The 21615-nt window shown below is 42.8% G+C and overlaps 1 protein-coding gene across 1 annotated transcript in view; it reads left to right on the top strand.

Moving 5' to 3' along the window:
- The window catches only part of PSMD1 (proteasome 26S subunit, non-ATPase 1), a 69616-nt gene that overhangs the window by 43390 nt on the left and 4611 nt on the right, over window positions 1-21615 (top strand). Inside the window, exons 17-22 of the mRNA XM_065072856.1 lie at window positions 2545-2659; window positions 5610-5726; window positions 12226-12328; window positions 17241-17410; window positions 19096-19188; window positions 20730-20822. Coding sequence (XP_064928928.1) covers window positions 2545-2659; window positions 5610-5726; window positions 12226-12328; window positions 17241-17410; window positions 19096-19188; window positions 20730-20822 — 691 coding nt within the window. The remainder of the gene's footprint in view (window positions 1-2544; window positions 2660-5609; window positions 5727-12225; window positions 12329-17240; window positions 17411-19095; window positions 19189-20729; window positions 20823-21615) is intronic.

Below are 21615 nucleotides of genomic sequence, written 5' to 3'. Positions count from 1 at the left end.
CATCAGCTCACTTTTTAAAAACATTGTCAGCATGCAAGCTGTTATTTGAGCAAGAGACCGACAGGTAGTTTTAAATGTCTTTTAGTTTATAGTCTTCACTCGTACTGCTCGCTTGCAGGACAGAACCGTTCGGTCTCCCAGTAATTCCGCCTTTCTTAACATTTATCACCACGGTTGTGGAGTTTCCAGCAACTTTGTGTTTATTCCTCTCTTCTTGTGTGTGTTTTGGTTGGCCTTTCTGTTAAGGCGGTGCTAGTAGACGGGATTCTTTCCGCATGCGGGTGTTTTAGGACAACTCATAAAGAAAGAGGCCGCTGCAAGCGGGTTTGAGGTGGAAGGTTTGCGTCCTGGCTGTTACTGCTGAGGGGTTGAGGAGCCTCTTGGTGCCCTCAGTGATGGTCGAGGGGACCGGAGCCTGTGCGGTGGTGCTGCCTGTCTGCCAGAAACCACAGCAGGAGAGAGGGCTGGGAAGAAGAGTTTAGGACTGGTTATCACAGGACCCTATGGGAAAGAGTCGAAGAGGGAAGACATAATAGCTAATTAGAAATTAACTGATTTTGTATGTAGAGTATAACTGAAGTACAAGTGCGTGGTTACGTGAGCATGTCTTCTGTCCCCATTCGCAGTGAAAGAAGAAAATGAATTTGATTATTGCTTAAGGTCTTTTTACTTCTGTTTTCTATCATTCAGGTATTAGTTTAAATAAGACCAATGCTGGAGCATATGCTATAGTGGTTTTTTGTTGATTCTTGAGCTGTTGAGTACGTTGACACTTAGCAATCCTGCATGATGCTGGATTTCCTGTCTACAACAGGAGCTGCCGCCACCCTCCATCTCTCAGTATAGCAAACCTAAGAAGGGAAGCTAAAACTAAGGTGTTCTTTGCTCTTCCTTTGTACGTTTCAGTCTGAAATCAGCTTGTAGTTGAAGTAAATGGCTTGCAAGGCTGCTTTTAGGATTGTGAATGTGACAACTAAAAAGCTAGTCTGCGCTGCAAGACGTAAAGAGGTGGAGTGGAAACCAGATGATGAGCACTTTGAAAACAGACATAATTAAGTCACTTGCAATTTATAGTTTCCCATTTTTCTTCTTCGTGAGCATGTACTTGCCAACCACGTTCCTGCATTGCTCTTGTGTTTATGGTGTCATGAGATTGGGTAAATTTAGCAGATTAGCTGTGATGGATGTGCTTATGAGTTCAGAATGCAGAGAGGCTTATTTTCCAAACGACTTTGCATTGGCTGCATTAGAAATGCTGAAATTGGCAGTGTACGACATTATGGAGTGGTTTGTATTGTATCAAAACTAATAAAGTGATAAATATGACTCTGAAGACAGGAGGGAAATTTATATATCCACACCTGCAAGTGAGTTCTGCCCTACTTCAGAAATACTCAAAATTCGCAAGACCGGTTGCGCTAGCAACATCACAAGACTGTTTGCATTAGCAAAACATGCTTCTTGCTATAGGAAATTAAGGGGTTCCTTTCATCTCTCTGAGCACTGGGCTACACGTTCTGTTTCTATAATGACCAATAGGACACTGGTTCCCAGCTGGGGAGGCGTGGAGCATATGCTCTCATTTCAGATCGCTTAAAAGGCAGCAACATCACAGCATGATATTGTAAGGAGACACTGCTGATAAACTGGTTGGAAATGTGTATTTTATCAGTATTTCCTCGCGTGCTTTGGTTTACAGCAGTAGGTGGGGGTGAGGAGGAGTTGGCAGAAGCAGTGATTGCAAAAGGGAGTTTGGGACCCACCAACCTTGAAGGCTGATTGAACACTGGAGTTGGGTTGTGTGTCTGCTGATGGGAAATTTAGTACCGTGTCTCTCATGGAGAGCAAATCTCTGATAGTGGAAAGTCTGTCACAACCGCATGATTTCTAGAGATAAAGACCTCAGCCTCAATAGATACGTCATTCTGCTGGGTAAGGCAGAAAATGTGGAATAAAAAGGAAGATTTTAATAGTGGGAACCGTGTGTGATATCTGCAGTGATTGGGAAGTTTATTCATTTGTGCACCTCAGTTTTCCTCTTCGTCCATTTGTTCCATTGTGGGGGACTGTGGTGGGTCCGTGGATTCCCTGACGGAGGGCGTGGGAACAGAAATTAGCCTTGAAGATACTAAGGCCTACCCGTGAGAAAGATGGGAGTAAAGGAGTATCTAGAGATGTTAAGGATGTACCAGTGAGAGAGAAGGGAGTAAAAGAGTAACACTGATGATAGCAAAATTAGCCAATGAGATGTTACTGCTGTCACATGTAACGAATAGTGAAGAGACACATGAATTGGTAAAACTGTATAAAAATGCACCTGTGGCAATAAATGGCATCTACTGCTTTCATCCTGGAAGAACTTGGTCTGTGTCGTTTGTCTGTCTCAGCCACAACATTCCATCCTTCTGGTTACATTTTGAGAAAGGCAAGACATACAATGTGGAAGGACACGTTTAGATTTTTCAGGATGAACAGAGTGAAGTCTCCATATTTTGAAGAACAATGATTATAACATTATTTTTTATTATTCTAACCTCTCTTCAGGACTCCTGAGCAGTGTCCGAGCGTGGTTTCTTTGCTGTCAGAGAGCTACAACCCCCATGTGCGTTATGGGGCCGCCATGGCTCTGGGTATCTGCTGTGCAGGCACTGGAAACAAGGTGAGCACCAGAAGGCATCTGCTGCCAGGACTGTTTCTGATTTCTCCTTCCACAGACACGTTTGTGCAGAAACATCACACACAGAGATCAGATTTCTCACACATGCGCAGTTAGCCAGCTGGACTAGGACACTGCTTTAGATTCCTGAACTGTCCTGGGCACAGAGGTTCTTTTCCTGCTTGTGCAGAACAGATAAAGTAGAAGAATGTTTCGTACATGATTGCCACATTCTTGGAATTTTGTCTTCAAAGCTTTTCTTAGAGTTTTCTTACTGTCAGCTTGCCACGGAACTTTAATTGTATGTTCAGAACGTCAAAATCAATACTCCTTTGCCCTTGGAGTTGATCTTTTACAGGTTGCTTTACGGGGAGCAAGGGAGTGCCAGTGACAGGAAAACAGCAGGTGTTCTGCATATTTTCTAGCTCCTTTCTTCTTTTCTGTGGTACCGAATTCATGGAAGATCCCTGTAATAAAGCCAAAAGCAATGAAATTTAATAAATATTACTGTAGTTCCAGCTCTATAATTCACAGCCAGTAAATTTTGTTATTGCTTTCTGAGTGTCAGTGAAGGATGAGTATCACAGATGATAGCAGGGACCTTTTAGAGTAGAAGGGTTCCCGCTTCTGCTGTGGAAGTGGGTGCTCAGTGGAGCAAACAGCAAGTAAGCTTGGGATGAGCGGTTTCTACTTCATCCACTTGTGTGTATAATCTGTACTGGTATGGAATCACAGCTTCAAAACTGGTGCACAGGCTGTGCATGTGGAAGTCATATTTCATGCTTCTGAGCCTTTGGTAAATCTCGTGCTTTTCTGTGTCGTCCCTTCCTGTGCTGGCATTAAGCACGTGTTCTGTGGCTCTTGCACATGAGCGTTCCCCAGCATGTCCCTTGTGTTGTCAAGTGCTCAGATGCTGAGCTGCTCTGCCTGCTGGCTTTAGTGTCTGAAGAGCGCAGCCTTGAAAGCAAACCTAAAGTCCTCTTTTTATCCAGGTTGCTTTACTGTCAAACGGAAGGTGGAATCAAAGAGCTAATTATTTTTAAACTGCTTCATCTAACAATTTGATTTAAGTGGAAATGTTTTTAGTCACACAAAGAAGTCTGTTTTATTTCCAGATACATTGTGTGATAAAGACCTAAACCGTCTGATTATATGTAGACGTGTCTCCCAGAGCTTATATTAATGGGTTTTGAAGACACAAATATATTCAACTTTGGAGACGGGAAAGTTCAGCTCTTTGTCATAGCGGATGTTCCATAGATGGTGTTGAACGACTGAGTCACCTTCAGGTGGAGAAGCGCGGCCCTCAAGACAGCTCAGCTGGCCAAAGGAGTCTAAGCGAGGGCATGAAGTTATTCTAGAAGTGGTGCTTAGATACAGTGTTTTGTGTAAGATCAACTGCTTTTTAAAAGCCCCACCCTGACAGAAGTAACACCCTGAGGTGTCTGTGCTGCGAGACTCATGCGCTCAGTTGCATTTGCTCATGTCCTCAGTTTAAGTGTGGACAAGCAAGAGCTCAGTACAAGAGATTGCTGAGTGATTCTGTCTGACTTCTGGAATCAGAAGATTACATAATAGATGAAAAGCTCTTTGAGTGTCTTGGAGCGGATGGCTGTTACCTCTCCTGTTCCTAGGAGTATCTAACAGCTTGCTTCACGTGCTGTTCCAGAGTGCTTTTAGCCCCTGTGTTGCCACTGGCCAAATTTATCTGTGCAGCCCATGGCTGTACAAACTGCTGTCTGGGGTTTATTCCACTTAGATCTGAAGAGCGAGGCTGCTGCAGGTGAGCTCAGCCCACCCACAACTTGCTGCTGTTGAAATGAGTCGTCTTGGTCCTTCCTACCACCTTTTGCTCTGTCTCGTGTCCAGCTCCCTAATGTGCAGATTCAGACACAAGCTCGCAGAATGCTGACCCAGATAATAGAAAAAATGTTGAGTTATTGAGCTAGAAAAGCTTATGGAGAGGTGAGGCAAGGGCTGCAGCTAGCACAGGAAGGTTGAGGAAGGAGAGTGATCTAATTTTAATTGTGTGAGTTTAGATGAGCTCAGTTGTCCTGTGTAATGTGTGCTGAGGACTTCCATGGTTAGAAATTAATTGCATCTGTCATAATTCTATGTTTATTTAAGTCATGGCTTGCAAAGTGGCGGAACTGTAAATGGAGATTTAGTCTGAGATACCTGGAAATTGCACATGCTGGTCTCGGGATCAACTAAGCAGCGTTTATTACAATAGACTCTCTCACAGCTTTTTATAACCAATAAGTGCAGCAGTACTGATTGGTAGATCGCAGTGGATCATGTTCCTGTTGCTCTTAGCTGGGAAATTACTGAATTCGAAGAAGCGATAGAGTGTTTCAAAATGTTTTAATAACTTAGATGTACTATATGGGTACTTGGAGGCAGCCTCACTTGGTGTAGGTTTGAAATGAATGCTTTTGTGTCATGCTAAATGTTACAGGTTCTAACAATAAAGTGTAAGGACAAGAATTTGAGACCTGGATTGTTTTACTATCTCACTTTATAACCTCCAACATATTGTTTGATATCTCTGGTTCATTTTTTCCTTAAGCAAAAGATGAAGGTAACACTGTATTTGGTTGGGAAGAGTAGCAAAGAAAATGCACAAGTAATTTATGTGTACTATTTAAGACAGGTCAGTAGTTCTGATGTGCTGAATGCTTCTGTTCCTTACAACAGCTGTTGTTTATCTGTTGCCCTATTTCTGCAGGTAGATCTTGTTCCACTCATCATTTGGTTTTGGGGGTCGTTTTCTTCCCAATTGCTGAAAATCCACAGAAAAAGATTTCTGCTTCATTTACCAAGAATGGACAAAATATGTTAAAAAGTATATCTGAGAGTATCAATCTGATAACCTTGCATTAGAGTACTGAATCCTAGGAAACTAAAAATAATAGTATTAACTTTGTGACTGCTCATTTCTCTTTTTTTCTAGGAAGCAATTAATTTGCTTGAGCCAATGACAAACGATCCTGTGAACTATGTACGTCAGGGCGCTCTCATTGCATCTGCCCTGATCATGATCCAGCAGACTGAGATTACCTGCCCAAAGGTAACGTGGTATACCTTGCATAGCGGTGTGGTTGGCGAAAAATGGTCTTGGATGCCAAATGTTTCGTGTTTGCAAGAGAGCGAGGGCGCCTTGGGAAGGGCCAGAGCTGGATGCCCTGCAGGAAGCTCCTGTGTGGATCAGCACTTTGCAATGAGGGAGCAATGGATGCTGATAGAAACACGCCTGGTAGACGGCAGCATTTTAACTCTTCTTGCTCTTTCTTAAAAGGTCTAAAAGCATCTTGTAATGACATGGAAGTGACTATCTTCCACCGACACACACTGATGCCTGTATGCACGGATTTTTGTGAACACTTATTTAGCAAATAAGTTTTTTATGATAGTAAACTTAATTTAGGATGTGGTTGCAATGCGGGGAAGTCCAGCTATAACTGCATTTCTTTTGTAGCTAGTCACCTTTCAGAGGAAACAGTTTCTGCTGTCACAACTGGCTTAGTGGCTTTACAGCAAATACATTTTTTAATGGAGTTTTTCTTTCTGCTCAGAAGGCCAAAAGGATTGCACAGGCTGTGTTTAGCTTTTAAAAATAGATTGCACTGTGAATATATGACAGATGATGATATGCAAACATTTGTACAGACTAAAAGTCGGCATTAATAGTTGCTCTGAGGTTCCACATTTCATCTGCTCTGGTGAGTGCTGAGGCAGAGCTGTAGCTGGTGCTTTACTACTCTGTCACATATGGGTGGCTTTTATTGATGTCATTTTAGAAACTGAACTGTGGTAAAAACAGCCACTTTTTTACTGCATTTGGATGGGGAGAAAGGAAAAAAAAACTCTTTGTCCAGTGGAAAATTTTACTTGGGAAAGTCAGCAAAGGAGATGTACAAATACAGGTGTTTGGGTATTTCCAAGTCACGGAACATGAAGTTTTACTGGCAGAAAGTTTATTCCTTTGCATTCTTAAAAACTAATTTATAATCGTTAGTTTTCACTGAGCAGCATCTGGGAGTGTTGTTTATGTTATGAGAGTCATGGTGCAACTGAATAAGCCATTGAACACTGGAGTTCTCTTGGATCCCTTCATCTACCAAGATATGGTGGCTCTGTAGTGTGAAGCTGAATTATCTTTCTATGGAAAGAAAGTACTTGTTTTTATTGTTTCTTCCTTGGCCAGGTGCTTGGAATGCCAGCCCTCAATACAGGAAATCAGGTTTAATCATTTATCACTCCTATAATGTTGGGCAATCTGTATAGCTCTCTCGTGCCTCAGTTTCCCACCTGAAAGAAATAAGGTACTTTTCTTCTACGAAAGGACATTGTGAGAATAAATTAATTTTAATTTGCAAAGCACCATAATCCTTTTGGGATGAGAATGACAATCTGATAATCCACAACAGTCTCAGACATCTGAGACTGTTGTGGATTACTTGCTGAGTCCATTGGGTTTTCAACCCTTTTGAGATAAAAGGTGAAATAATCTGTGTGTGCAGACAGGAAAACAGCCAGAAAAAAATACAGATCATTTGAGGTGTGTAATAAGTCAGGTCTCTTTCCTGAAACAGGCTTGGTAACCTTGATTTCAGAAGTACGTGTGATACCTATACTTGTTAAATGGGTGATTAAAATACTTGGCCAGGAAATACAGGATGGGATGTATCGTCTGGGGGTCAGGGGCTAATTTAAAAATGGGGAGAGGATCTGAAAAAGCTTTATGGCAGAGGCCTCTTTTGAGCCAAAACTTGTGTAGCGTTACATAATATAGATACAGATGGCAGTTCTTTAGCTGGTCATAGAAACACTGCAGATATTAAACAAACAAAACCCCTCCAAAAAACTACAGATTATAAACTAATAATGAATCTCTGCAATCGTCTGCTAGTTTAGGAACTAAATACAGAATATATCAATTCTACTTCTTTTAACTCCTCAAATGTTAGAGCCATCGTAGTTTCTTGCTCAAAAGTAAAAGGAGTATTTTGAGGAATATGTTACCAATTAAGTTATTTGTTATCCATGGGAAAATTCTTTTGAGCTCTCTGCCAGTCTAAAGAAAAATTGTTTGACTCTGATGTGAAAGGGTAGAGCTCAGAAAAAAGCCATTTTTGGATTACAGTGACATATTTTGATGTGATTTGATTCCTAAATGGCACACTGGTGCCAAAGCGTCTGTCTAACCTGGTGTGTTCACTGGATAAGCAGCGGGGCAGCGGAGCGGGATGGGTTTTATATCCCACAAGCCATATTTGTGGTCTTGATGGGTTTACAGAGACGCTACATTTTACATATCGTCATCTCACTGTTGCTAAATATGCTGCTTTGCATGTGAGAGGTGGTGATCTCCATAAAGGTTGTGGCATACAGTCTGACCAGCTTCTTGTTGTTATTTTTCACTTTTGTATCACAGTATCACAGTATTTTTGGGATTGGAAGGGACCTCAAAAGATCATCTAGTCCAATCCCCCTGCTGGAGCAGGAACGCCTCGGGGAGGTCACACAGGAACATGTCCAGGCGGGTTTTGAATGTCTGCAGAGAAGGAGACTCTACAACCTCCCTGGGCAGCCTGTTCCAGTGTCTGTCACCCTCACTGAGAAGAAGTTTTTTCTCAAATTTAAGCGGAACCTCTTGTGTTCCAGCTTGATCCCATTACCCCTTGTGCTATCATTGTTTGCCACCGAGAAGAGCCTGGCTCCATCCTCATGGCACTCACCCTTTATATATTTATAAACATTAATGAGGTCCCCCCTTAGTCTCCTCTTCTCCAAACTAAAGAGCCCCAGCTCCCTCAGCCTTTCTTCATAAGGCAGATGCTCCACTCCCTTAATCATCTTCGTTGCCCTACGCTGGACCCCCTCCAGCAGTTCCCTGTCCTTCTGGAACTGAGGGGCCCAGAACTGGACACAATATTCCAGATGTGGTCTCACCAGGGCGGAGTAGAGGGGAAGGAGGACCTCTCTCGATCTACTAGCCACCCCCCTTCTAATACACCCCAGGATGCCATTGGCCTTCTTGGCCACAAGGGCACAGTGCTGGCTCATGGTCATCCTGTTGTCCACCAGGACCCCCAGGTCCCTTTCCCCTACACTGCTCTCTAATATGTAATTCCCCAACCTATACTGGAACCTGGGGTGGTTCCTGCCCAGATACAGGACTCTACACTTTCCCTTGTTAAATTTCATCAGGTTATTCCCCGCCCAACTCTCCAGCCTGTCCAGTTCTCTGGATGGCAGCACAGCCTTCTGGTGTGTCAGCCACCCCTCCCAGCTTGGTGTCATCAGCAAACTTGCTGATAGTACACTCTATTCCCTCGTCTAAATCGTTAATGAATATATTGAATAATATTGGCCCCAGCACTGACCCCTGAGGCACTCCACTAGATACTGGCCTCCAACTAGACTCCGCACCATTGACTACCACTCTCTGGCTTCTCTCCTTAAGCCAGTTTGCAACCCACCTCACTAGTCTATTGTCTAGACTAGTGTTTTCTGGGTTTTTTGTTTGGTTGGTTTTGGTTTTTATAGACTTTCGTGTTTGTGTGCTTTGGCTTAGAAAGACTTTAAATTCTCTGGTGATAATTAGTGATGAAGATGGTAGCAAACGATATTCCTTAAGCAGCTGGAGCAGTTGTTGTGCTTTGTCTTACTTCCTGAGAGATTTTACATAAATTCTGTCTTAAGAATTTTCTGTTCCTTCCCTCCCTGTGCTTGAAAATCTGAGACGTGGAGGATGGACAGTAATCTGCTCTTCAGAGTGTTCTGGTAACATGCTTGGCTCTAAAGTTTCTGTTCACGTGAGCACAACAAATAAGTGACCATGGAAATGCTCGTGGAAATGCCTCAGTTTCCCATGGGCTTTTCTGCTCAGGACCTGCTGCAGAACCATTAGTGCTGCTGCTGCCGGCTGCCCTCCCTTGGTACTGGTTGGGGTTGTAATTGCAAAGTGCATTTAGCGCTGCCGCATCAATTTTTCATAGGCTAATAGGTCTGTTTAAAAAGTTTAAACAGGAAACAAGGCGCTTTTTTTTTTAAATAAAAGTATTTACAGTTAATTGGAAAAAGGGAACTTTAGCTTTTTCAGGAATAAACTCACTTCAGGGTTTTGAGCAGGGCTGAAATGCCAGCAATAAACAGAGATTTAACAATCAAACTATTGTGGTCTAAAAGCAACCATTTTTATCAGAGAGAACGCAGATCTATGTATTTGAATCACCTTTGCTCTCTTGTTTCCTTTCTATTCATATTCCTCTTTGTTGTGTTCACTCTGTAGTTAAATAATTTCAACAGTTTAAATAAAAAGTTTAGGAATTGTCATTATATGGAAGTTGCTTAAGTGCCAAAGGGAATAGCAAGTCTTATGTAAAGCTGATTTGACCTCTTTGGAGTTGAAACACAATTCCTCCATGTGCAGCCAGTGTGATTTTTCCTGACCTCTGTTGATACATTTAGGAACCATATTAGTGCAGGATATAGACCAGTAACAAGTTTATTTTGTGAAATGGAATCCTGAATTATAGATGTGATGAGATCATTGTAACAGAAATCAATGGCAACTTCATTATGTATTTGTGACCTGCAGGGCAATTAAGACAGCAATTTTGGAGACAACTCCATGTCTAACATCATGAATTGAATTTACTTTTTCCTGGTTTTGTGTTAGGATAGTCATCGTGGCAAAACGAGAAGATAATCAGCAAGGTCAAGGCTTTTCCTTCATCTTCCTTTGATCATCTTCGCCTATTATCTTTAGCGTACCATGGAAAAAAACAGGACCAGATTGCTTTTTCCCCTTATTCTAGTAGCATCTTTGCATTCCTTCATGTCGGCCCGTTACTGTCAGATGCTTCTGCAGACTGGATGCTCTTTGAGGAGAGCAAGTGTACGCAGAGTAACTTCAGCTCCTGAAGAAGAGCAGTTGCATGAAACAGCTTCCTAGATACTCTTATTCTTAAGAACTTGCATTTTCAAAAAGCATCATGCACATCATCTGCCACTGTTGCCTTAGTTAACCATTTATTAAGTCTTATTCTTAAAAATCTCATGGGCTTCATGATGCACATGAATATTGACTGGTGGAGGGAGACGTTATAAACAACCTGATAAATGACAAATGACGGCCCCTTGGGTTTCTGGTAGGAAATGGTGCTGTATCATTTTGTATCTTCAAGCCTGTGTTGCTTCCGCAGGGTTTCCGAGATTGTGCGTTTGGCTTCGTTTGGAATCGGCGGCATGCACTAATTATCAGAATGCTGTGTGTGTATTGTTGGTAACGTTGACGTGAGTCACTGCTGATGTTTTAGCGTTCCTCCTGGAAGCCACCCTGATGAATTTCTTGATAGCATTTCCAAATGCTATAAAATTTTTATGGTGCTTGAAGATTTCAAGGGAACAACAGAGCCCGTGGGTTTCATAGCATATTAACTAAGCCTATTCAGTAGTTTGGGATCTGCTCACTGCTGTGGTTTGCAGGAAAAATAGTAGCAGATTAAAGGGCTCTGCTAGACAAACTCCAGCAGATTTTGTTTCAACAGTTTAAGAAATTAAGCTGTCTGTTGATATTTTGCTCCGTTCTGTAGGAGGCGAAGGCTCCAACAGCAAAGGCAGAACTGAGTTTTTGTCTGTACCGCTCTTGCTTTCTCCAAAGAGACGGTGCAGCCGCTCCATGCGAGGACGATACCTCCCGAACCGCTGCAGCTGCCCGAACAGCAGGGGAGGTTTTACGGCTGGGACCTGGTCCCATCAAAAACCCATTCTTGTGAAGCATTCGCTTTACAGGAGCAGCCTGAAAAAGCTATGAAAATTACTTGAGCTGTATTGTTGCTCCAAAGACATCTAAGGCTTTATCACTAATTATTAATGTGTATTGCTGAATGTGATACTGTTCTGTCTCTTCAACAGTGAACCAATGAAAGATGAAGCTGTTTGAAGCAATGACAATAATATAAGCAAAAGTTTAGCTATTTCCCTTGCTAATACACGCTTAAGATATTGTGGTGAGCATGCCATGGCATAAACTGTTACTTTATTAAATATTTACATGAATTATTTTCACTTAAGAGGTAGGAGCGCAATAGCAAAATGTGCTGATGACGCACCATAGGGCCATTATCAATACAGCAGAAATATCGTACGGGGAAAACAGAATAGGTTTTCAGCAGTAGGAATTGGAGGGAATTTAATAAGGTGCAGTGTCACACACCTAAGAACATACAGTAACTCTTGCTACAAACTCATCAGTCTTTTTTTCCAGTGACGCTCCAGAGGTTCTCAGGCTATTCCTGTAAGGCCTGGAAAATGTGGTTCAGAAATACATGTCCATCCTGACTATTTTAAAATTGCTACATGGGTATCTTCAAGTGGGGAAAACCTCTGTAATTCATTATTTGTGGGATGACTTGTAACACCAGTGACTAAAGCTGATGAAAAGACAAATGTCCCAGGATGCAGAAATCTAGGATGCTTCCATGAAAGGCAGAATATTTGACACATGCAGTCAGTTTTATAATCTCTTTTTTTCTTATTTTATTTGTTTTTTTACCCAGGTCAGCCAGTTCAGACAGCTCTATTCCAAAGTGATCAATGATAAGCATGATGATGTTATGGCGAAGTTCGGAGCAATCCTGGCACAAGGCATTTTGGATGCAGGTAATTCCCCAAACATTTAAAGCAGTCAAAATTTCTTAGACTTGTTTGGCTACAATAGCTGTAATAGCAAATCTCATCTGGGAGATGAGGTGCTGCCTTTGTGCCTGTCATATAATGGCAGGAAGAAATCTCAAATTTCAAGTAATTTTAGCTAATTAAAGAAATCCTATTTTGTAGTTTCAGCTTGTATGAGTGTGCTTCTGTTAGAAGAGACTCAACCCAGCCATGGGGGCAGAATTCTTGTCCAGAGGTCCAGATGAATGTGATCTTTTTGCTGTTTTCTCACCCAGAACGTTGATTTACAGCATAATAGGTTATTTCTTTATTTTTCAGAGTAAGTGCCTGCTCCAGAAATTTGGAAACCTTCTGGAATCCAGTCCTTGTATTTTGTGTTTTCGGTTAAACTTGACATAACCAGTTCAATGATATACCTATATATGTATATATATATAGGTGTATATATATATATTAAATATATTATTAATAACTAGGTTTTGCCTCTTTCCTGATTATTAAGAGGGAAGCATAGTGAACTACATCAGTGTTACTTCAGGAAGAGCCAGTTAGTTTCACAAGCTACTTACCTTTTCCAGCTGAGGAGACATAATTTCATGATCGTTAATGACTAAATGTTGAGCCAAGGATTCTCGAAAGGCATGAGCCTTTCACAAGGGCCGAATTGCAGGGCCTATTAAGGAAGGTTTCTGTAAGCGAAGAGGACGGACAGTGTTTTGTTTTGAATTCTTCCTCCTGCTGGAGTTCAGGCTTGTGCAGTGCTGTGTGTCACTCGCACCCACCTCCCAAGTTTCCAGTCTTTCCCATCTGGTCTCTCATTCTGTGACCTTTTATTGCCGTGCACCCTGTTCCTCCCTGTGGCAGTAGAAACAACCTGGTTTAAGGTTAGCCCTGAAGTCACATACGCAAAGAAGTCTCATACATTTGTGGCATGGCTTAAGCACAGCAGCGTGCACTGTGGTTACACGGTGTCTGTGTGAAATTATTACTACACCTTCCAGTCGTGTGGTGGGGGGAGAAAAATTTGGGGCTGCCCGCACCGACCTGCGTGGAATTGTCCTTCAGATGCTCTTCTTGGTGGGCATGTGGCAGTCAGGCTGCCCCGTGCAGCTCAGGAGGAAGCAACAGGAACCACCTCCTCTATCTTTCTTGCCTCCCCTTGTGGAGCTCAGACCGAGCGATATTCTTGGCACAATGCTGCCCCAATAACTTTCATCGTTTCCATACTCGTACTGTGCCGCTGGGAAGCCAGAGCCCAGCTGGCTCAGGGATTTCTCTCCCTGCTTCAAATTCCTGCCTTTAAGACTAAATCATAAAAACCTTATTTGCTTCCTGTGTCACTCATGTATTGTATAATGACTTGGAAACCAGAAGCACCCACTTTTATGAAACTACATGTGAATTTGTGCCAACTTTAACCTCTTTATTTCTTGCCAAACAGCTGGGGGAAGGCTGTGAACTACCCTTTCTTAACCTATTGCCACTTTCATTAGAGCCTCTTAAAAGAATAAGTTCTTTTTATCTCTCCCATACAACTACAAGGGCTTATCTGAAACAATGAGCTATAGAATTTAATTATCACTACCAGGAAGAAAAGGTTCTTTATGTCATCTGCCACAGTTGGGTTGTTATTGTTGGGGGTGGGGCAGAGAAAAGTGTAATTCTCTTCCAATGACAGGATTTGATTAAAAGGACAAGATTTGCGGTGTGCAGCTGGGAGGGGATGCACCGGAGGTGGGTTTTCGCTCTGACAATGAAGTGGTCATTATTAGACCGGTGCTGTCATGGCAGGAGCAGGGGACTTCAGGAGCACCGAAGTGGAAATGAAGAATTTGGTCATTTCCTAATTATTAGGCCACAGCAGCTACATTTTTACTTCTTTAATAAAATAAGAAAAATGTAGACACTCAAAATTTAGCTTAGGTATTTTTTTTCCAAAAAAACCTCTGAACTTTTATAATATTCCCCTCCACGTACAAACATGCTCTCTTATTGCCAGCTGATGACTGCCTTTCTATTATTTGCAAAATCAATCTACTTTATTTGCTGGAGTATGGATTTGTAAGTGTGAGCTACAAAAGGGATATACTGATCAAATTAGATGTCGGTGTTTTACCTGCTTGGAAGCTGTTTTGCCCTCCGGACTCTAGGTATCTTCTCTGGTTCTTAATGCTGCATTTCTCAGTCGGTGAGAAAAAAGGAGGAGCCGCAGTTACTACACAAATATCTGTATAGTACATCTGGGAAATCCTCTTCTCAATATTTAGGAAAGGTTTGGGGGGTCAGCAGTGCAGGGGGTTGGGGACAGGGTGTAGCAGAATGAAGCCAAGGAAGCTGTTGACAGCCTGGTGTGAACGTGCTGGATTCTCCACAGTTTGGAGACATTTGTGAAGAAGAGGGATGGAAAAGTGTCATCCAAATTGAAACAGAAAGAGTTACCCTCTCCTTGTTGCTGTCTCTCCAAATATGTATCTCACACGTTGTGTTACATTTTGCATGTTAAAGGCTTAAGTACAAAGTATAAACTTAAATGCCTAAGTCTGCTCTCCCATGTGTTGAATTTGGTGCCAGTGTTTTTCACGTTTCTCCTGCCTGTCTCTGCTCATGGGCTCTTCATGTGAACCTGGGTCTAACTCTGGTAGTTAGCACGGCATTATGGCTTTTCTTCCTAATGTTCTTGTCCATTAGACAAGAGCTACCTTGTAGTTCATTGCCCACTTTATTTGGGTTGTTGGCACATGCTGAAAGACACTCCGCTGGCATTTTGATGGCTCATGCTATTGACTTTTCTGTGCTGCTGCTAACAGTTCAGGTTGTCTTCGTTCACTGCATAGATCAAGTGAATTATAAGTCTTTGCTGATAGCGAAAGGAACAGTGTGATATTGTTTGAAAATGTGGTGCTGCCTGAGCCAGGGTTGGAAACTAATTTCCAAGATCCATGAAGCATCTTTACCTAATGGTTATCGTCCTGGTGTGTTGTCCTTGGCTACGCTGCCACAGTATTACCAAGTACCACCATGAATATGTAAAGAGCGAGTTCATCCAAGTATATAAGTCATCGGCATCTGCTTGCTGCAGTCCCCTATTGTTAACTGGCATTAAACTTGGGCCAGCAAATCCTCATAGCTTTCAGAACAGCCACCTGAATTCCATCAAGCCTTGCCACAGCAGCGGTGTGAATTTTGGGAGACAGACCCTCTAGTACTGCCCAAGGAGCCCTGAAAATTTTTCTCTTGTGTTTTTGGGTTATTTTTTTTTTCCAGGCATCATGTCACAACTTTCATGCATCCAGCCAAAGATCCAGGATGTGTTCCCTTCTGGATTGTCGTGGCTGCTGGTTAATCATGAAGATAAATCACAGTTGTGCAATATTGTGTCTTCCCACCTTTCCTGCTCCCTGCAGAGAGTGGGCTCTGTGTGGGTGTGAAGCAGCAGACAGGAGTAGCATGACAGTGTCTTTGGAATATGAAATCTGTTAGTCATCCAGGAAATTCCAGAGATTGGATAATAAATTTCTAAAGGTTAAAATAAATTCTGAAAATTAAAGTCCAGAAGTTTGATAAAGTCTAGCTAAGCCGCTTGTGCAACATTGAGTGGGCTGCTTCATCCAGAATATCTGCGGATTCCTGACCTGACCCTTATACAGTGATGCAGTGAAGAAAAGTTCAAAGTAAAGATGGAGGAGAAGACCAGAAGTGTGAGTGTGCCATGTTTGACATGTTTAAGGGTAGCGGAAGACCTCAGGTAGTCCCTCCTTAATGCTGTGGCAAAGTCACAAAGGTAGGAGATTGGTATTGGAGAAAATGAGAAGCAGAGCAGACCTAGCAGTAGTAAAAGATGAGACTGTATCATTGCCTTTCTTCAAAGAGGTGGCTGGAAGGAGTTATCTAGTCAAACAGCAGGAGGTCTGTTTGTACCACAAAAGGAGAAGCAAGGAGATTGTATGTATGCAGAGTATCCTACAGGAGAGCATCAAAATCCTCCATCTTCCACTGCTTCTCCTGGGACTAACACAGACAGATACCCAAGATGAGATTGTTGCTGCTTTCAGGACTTTCGTTAGTTTTGGCAGCAAAAATTAATTTTGCTTGTCTTCAGAACTCAGCCCGTTGCTGCCTGGCCCTGTCGAGGTGGCTGTTTGTGCCAGAAGAATGTTGTGACAGAAGAATGCTACTGCAGCTTGGGATTTTCAGCTATAAAGTGTCCTGAGTTTGCAACGAGTGGGTGTTTGTATTTTAACAAAGTTAACCTTCCTGTACCTGGTCTTGTCAGCGGTAATGGACTTGTCTGGTGCCCTCTTCAACTCAGTTCGCTGTGTTCATCAGAAGATTGGAGATCCGATTAACACTTTCTCACTCTGTCTGCAAGCCCAATCTTTCAGTTTGGTTTCTAGCTGGACGTTTCTGCACTACATCAATGTATGGAGTTGTTTTGGTCTCTGCTTCGCAAGTACGAAGCTAAGACTTGGTTGTCTGGCAGAGATGTAATTTTGCTGCAAAGACTGCAGGAGTTTGTCTCTTTGCTGCTTAGACTGATAGCCTCTAGAAGCAACTTCTGAAGTTGCTGCTGTTTACATTTTTTTCTACTGAGATGGTGTAGGATAAAAACCTAGGCATATTTCTTCTGAATAACTGACAGTTCAGGGAGGCAGCCTCAAAAAGAAATGTTTCTGTACACACTGCTTTAGATGCACTGTTTTCCTTGTGAGTCTTGTCTTGTAGATCATCTATATGCTGTTTTAAAACCGCTTATGGCAAAGGTTTCCTTTTTTCTCCGCTCTCCCTGCATTCTTTATTGTGCTTTCATTTAACCTGTATCCTGACAAAATCAGCACTCAGGTGTCTTTGTGGAGTACGCAGGAATGCATTGAGTGATTTCATTTATGACTCTTTACAGGTGGCCATAACGTAACTATCTCACTGCAGTCGAGGACAGGACATACTCACATGCCTTCCGTGGTGGGCGTTCTGGTCTTCACCCAGTTCTGGTTCTGGTTCCCCCTGTCACACTTCTTGTCACTGGCTTTCACCCCAACCTGTGTCATTGGTCTCAACAAGGATCTGAAGGTACGTCATGAGCAGAGAGGAGAGGAGGCACTGATGGCTGCTTGGAAGACTCCAGTGGTCTGGGACGGTGTGCATGGATTTGTTGGTTGTCTTTGCGTATGTGCAGCTTGTTTGTGCCAGAAAAGGCTCTAACTGGAAGAAGTCTGACAAGCAGGCTTAAATTGGAGAGCTGTTGGTGGGAATAAGGACAAGAAAATGTAGAGAACAGGCTTTGACCTGACTTTGTGAGCTTCAAAGTAGCTTACAAAGAAAGGGACTCTAATCAGTCTATGTGGGCAGAGACCAGCCTGTTATCTTTCCAGAAGATCAAGATTTTTGTTTTTTAAACTGTCACCTTCCCAAATATATTCTGTTATATTTTCCCTTAGGATATTTAGCAGTGGGAAAGCAGGATTTGTTTGGATTCTGTGGGGAGTAAAATTAAACCAAGCAGTCACGGGTACTGCACTTTTCATATCCCTCTGTCTGCCAGCTGATCGGTTGTGGTGCGGTCCCTGCAAGCTGTGTACTGTGCTGGGGCTCCTCTGCTGGAGAACTGAGCTGGTAACTTCCACAAAAAGGGTCTGAATGTGGCAGCCCAGGGGCACGTACCCCCCTCCTGTCACTGTTACAGGCTTATTCTGTGATGCGCGGAGCTCGCATCGGGCTGGGCTGCTCTGAGTCCTCCATGGGACTGAGCCAGCTTGCTGGATTGCAGCTTCTGGACCAGAACATCATGGCTCTATTTTGCTCTTCTCCACCTGTCTCAGGCTGAGCATTGAGTTGATTTACACGCAGCTCAAAATTCTCGCTCTGAAGAGAGGGGTTTGCATGAAAATGCCTGGGTTTTTTTTCCCCTCCCTGTCCTGAATACATCACAGAGGCTGCATTGCTGGTTTTCTCTGTGCTCACCAATGGGAACAGGCTCAGAACCTTTTTGGCTCTTTGGCTGAACTGCCATTTTGACTCCCTCTCCCCATCCCTTAGTTTCCAGGGAGCCCAAAAGGCTGTAGGTGAGGTTATGCTGTATAACTTGCATTGCATACTAAATATATGTATGTAAATGTATGTAATGGCTGCACCACACCCACCTTGCATCCTCAGAGCTTCTTTTATTGCTCTGTGATGTGTCAGAAAGGAAGAGAGCTGAGATACTGCAGAAATTAATTCAGTTTGAGAATATGGATTTGCTGGCCAAAGATGCTTTCTGCCCTTGCTTAATTAGCAGAGTACAAGAATGCGTGAAATTGGTAAGCCACCCGCAAAATGTGCTGTCCTTTTGCAAGCAGTGGGTGTCAGGCAGTGCTTGGTTTGCCATAGCGTGCACTGGCAGAGCAGATCTTCACTTAAATCTTAAACCAATTTTGTGTTAATACGAGCAGGCGCAGCAACAACATCAAAACCACAAAAGCTTCGAAACAATGAAAACAGAGCATGGTGTGAATAGCGTGGAGTGCATGGAGAAGGCTGGGAGAGCTTGCCAGAGTCAAATTATAGAATAATTAAATAACATTGTTCTAGTTGAACTGTTGCCACTGATAACAGTTTCTCAGCTTCCGGAGGGAGAGAAGGGGAAGCTTGTATTCTTTAGAGGATCTGTGTTTGTCTCTGCTGGAAGGAAAATGAAGCTAAAGTAATTACTCTGCTGTGGATTTTTTTCCCCTGTTTTTCTTGTCTCTAATCATTTTTTTAACTGTTTATTGTAGATGCCAAAAGTCCAGTACAAGTCCAACTGTAAGCCGTCCACATTTGCCTACCCCCCACCTCTTGAGGTACCAAAGGAAAAGGAGAAAGAAAAGGTATTTAGGCGAGCTTTCTGTGTTCTAAAGACTAATCTCTTCTCCCTCCTAGTATAAACATTGACTTTGGTGGCACTAACAGGGAATCTAAGGAGCAAAAGAAAAATTGGCAGGCACTATTGTCTCTGAAAGAGAATTCTAGCAATTTTTTCCTGCTGTGCCTGGGTCCGTTGCTGATCGTGGCATAAAACTGCTGTGCTACTGAGTCTCTAGAACCTCCCGTGTCTCCAGCGGTCAAGCAGAAGCATTGATTAATAAAACTGTTTTCCGTGCTCTACTGATTTGTATGTGTGTATCATCCTTGTGCAGCATCTAGCACAAAGGGCTCCTTGTTCATGACTTGGGATTCAAAATGCCGCTGCAGTACAAGCATTGAGCACATTAGGTGTGGCACTTCTCAAACAGTCCCATAGGGAATGACAGAAGTGTACCTGGGCCCATGTGCTAGAATAATAGCTGTCAGGCCTGTGGATTGCAAAGAGGCAAGTGTAGAACTGAGAATATCTAGGTATTGAAGAGATGAGACCTATGGGATGACAAGTGGGACAATAGGGGAAGAAATTTGTCTCCTGGCATAAGATGGTAAAAGCTGTTGAGCAGACCAGAGCAGCAGGCAGAGCAGCCCTTGGGGAGCGACTGCAGCAGTGGAGACTTCAGACATGTCATGCTGATGAATGGCATTGTATAAAAATGTAAAACATTTTGCCAGAATTGAATACAGCACAGGACAGATTTCTGAACCACCAAGAACCCAGAAATGAACTCTGATGAAAGGCAAAGCTCACCGCTCATAGCTGCTTTCTTGCCTTTGGAATAGGATGAGAATTAGACAAATTTTTCCTCCTTTCAACTTCCCAGGTCAAAATTAAAATGTGCCATGAGCCCACATGTAACTTAGAAAACCTCAGCAGCAATGTGACAAATGTGGTTGCTCCCTCTGAGCGATTTACTGCCTTAGAGAACCAGTTCCTGTGGATAGAGGAGCTTGCTGAAAGGAAGATGTGCTGGAGTTTTGTGTTTGGGTATTTCTGGCTCAGGAGTGCCAAAGCCTCCCGAGGGCTGCTCCATGGGGCATTTTGTAAATGCACTTCTTCAGATCAATGAGAAACACAGCTGTCTGATTCACACACTGGAACAGCTTTAGGTCATTCTGAAGAGTATCTATATACATGTTTCTTTACCTTGGAGACTCTGGGAATAAGGTTTCCGTTTGTTGCTTTGTTAAAAATAAACAAACCTCTCATATAGAAACCCAGACAGCAATGATTAATCTCTAAATTAAGAATTTTGCTCTCCTCCTGCATATGTGGCTGCACCCAGTCTGCATTCATGGCACTTTTTTGTCCCATCTGTGCTGTTTGTTTGCTTTGGTGGTTCTGTAGTTGTCTCTTAAGCAGAGCAGTGGGTATGACGTGGAATTGATCTTATTGACACCTGCACTGCACCTAACCCTGATTTCCCATTGTCCCCTGCCTGGGGAGCTGAGACGCAGCGCCCGGCGCTGCAGTCGCACTGAACGCCTCCTCTGTTGTCATACCCAGGTTTCCACTGCTGTGCTGTCCATCACCGCAAAAGCCAAGAAGAAGGAAAAGGAGAAGGAGAAAGAAAAGAAAGAAGAGGAGAAGATGGAAGTGGTGGGTGCAAACATTGAAACTTAAATGTCTTCATCCCCCCCTTATAAATGTGGAAGGTTTGTCTGGAAAGCTGGCACCCTCTTAGTGCTGTCCCCCCGTATTAGTTCTGAGCAAAGTGTTAACAGAGGTTTCAGTGTACAGGTTAGCACCTTTACTCTGTGGTGTGTGCATTTTTAAAAGCCAAGTATTATTTGTGAATCCTTTATTTCTGAGAAATAAATCTTCTTCAATATTAAGTAACTGAGTTCCTGAAAGGCAGAAGCTTGTTTTGACAGATCTATGTGCCTTTAACTGCCCGCAACCTCTCGTGAATTATTTTGCTGCCTGCTGGTTTTAGACCAAGGGAATTTTATTTCTTATCCATGTACTTTTCTTATTAACGTGGAAAAAGTCTTAATAATTTCATGTCCTTGGTACCTCTGACCTTTTAAAAAGGACTCAACGTCGTAGCAGTTGCTTGGTGGTGTCTAATTCAGTTGAGAGCACTGAAGAGTTTAAACTTTCTGGTTTTGCACATGCTTAACCCCCTGTTCTGAAACATTCACCTTTTTGGCAGCAATCTCTTATACGCTTTGCCCATCTATCAAAATGCCAAACATTTACCCACACCCACCTTAGAAGCAGCTGATCTGAGCGCTGGATCCGTCTGCTGCGCTGTGATTGCTTTGGTCCTCTGGTCATTTCTTTCTGCTTAGAGACACTGGCACTTGTCATCCTCATCTGTGAATAGTGTGTCATCGTGGGGCAAGCTGAGGGATAGAGAAATGGCTGGATAATGAATTCTTTGTGGTTG

Source organism: Columba livia, chromosome 9 (assembly GCF_036013475.1).
Source record: "Columba livia isolate bColLiv1 breed racing homer chromosome 9, bColLiv1.pat.W.v2, whole genome shotgun sequence".
In the NCBI taxonomy this organism is placed as follows: domain Eukaryota; kingdom Metazoa; phylum Chordata; class Aves; order Columbiformes; family Columbidae; genus Columba; species Columba livia.
Note: the sequence above shows the minus strand (reverse complement) of the source record. Positions and strands in the feature narration are given on the sequence as shown.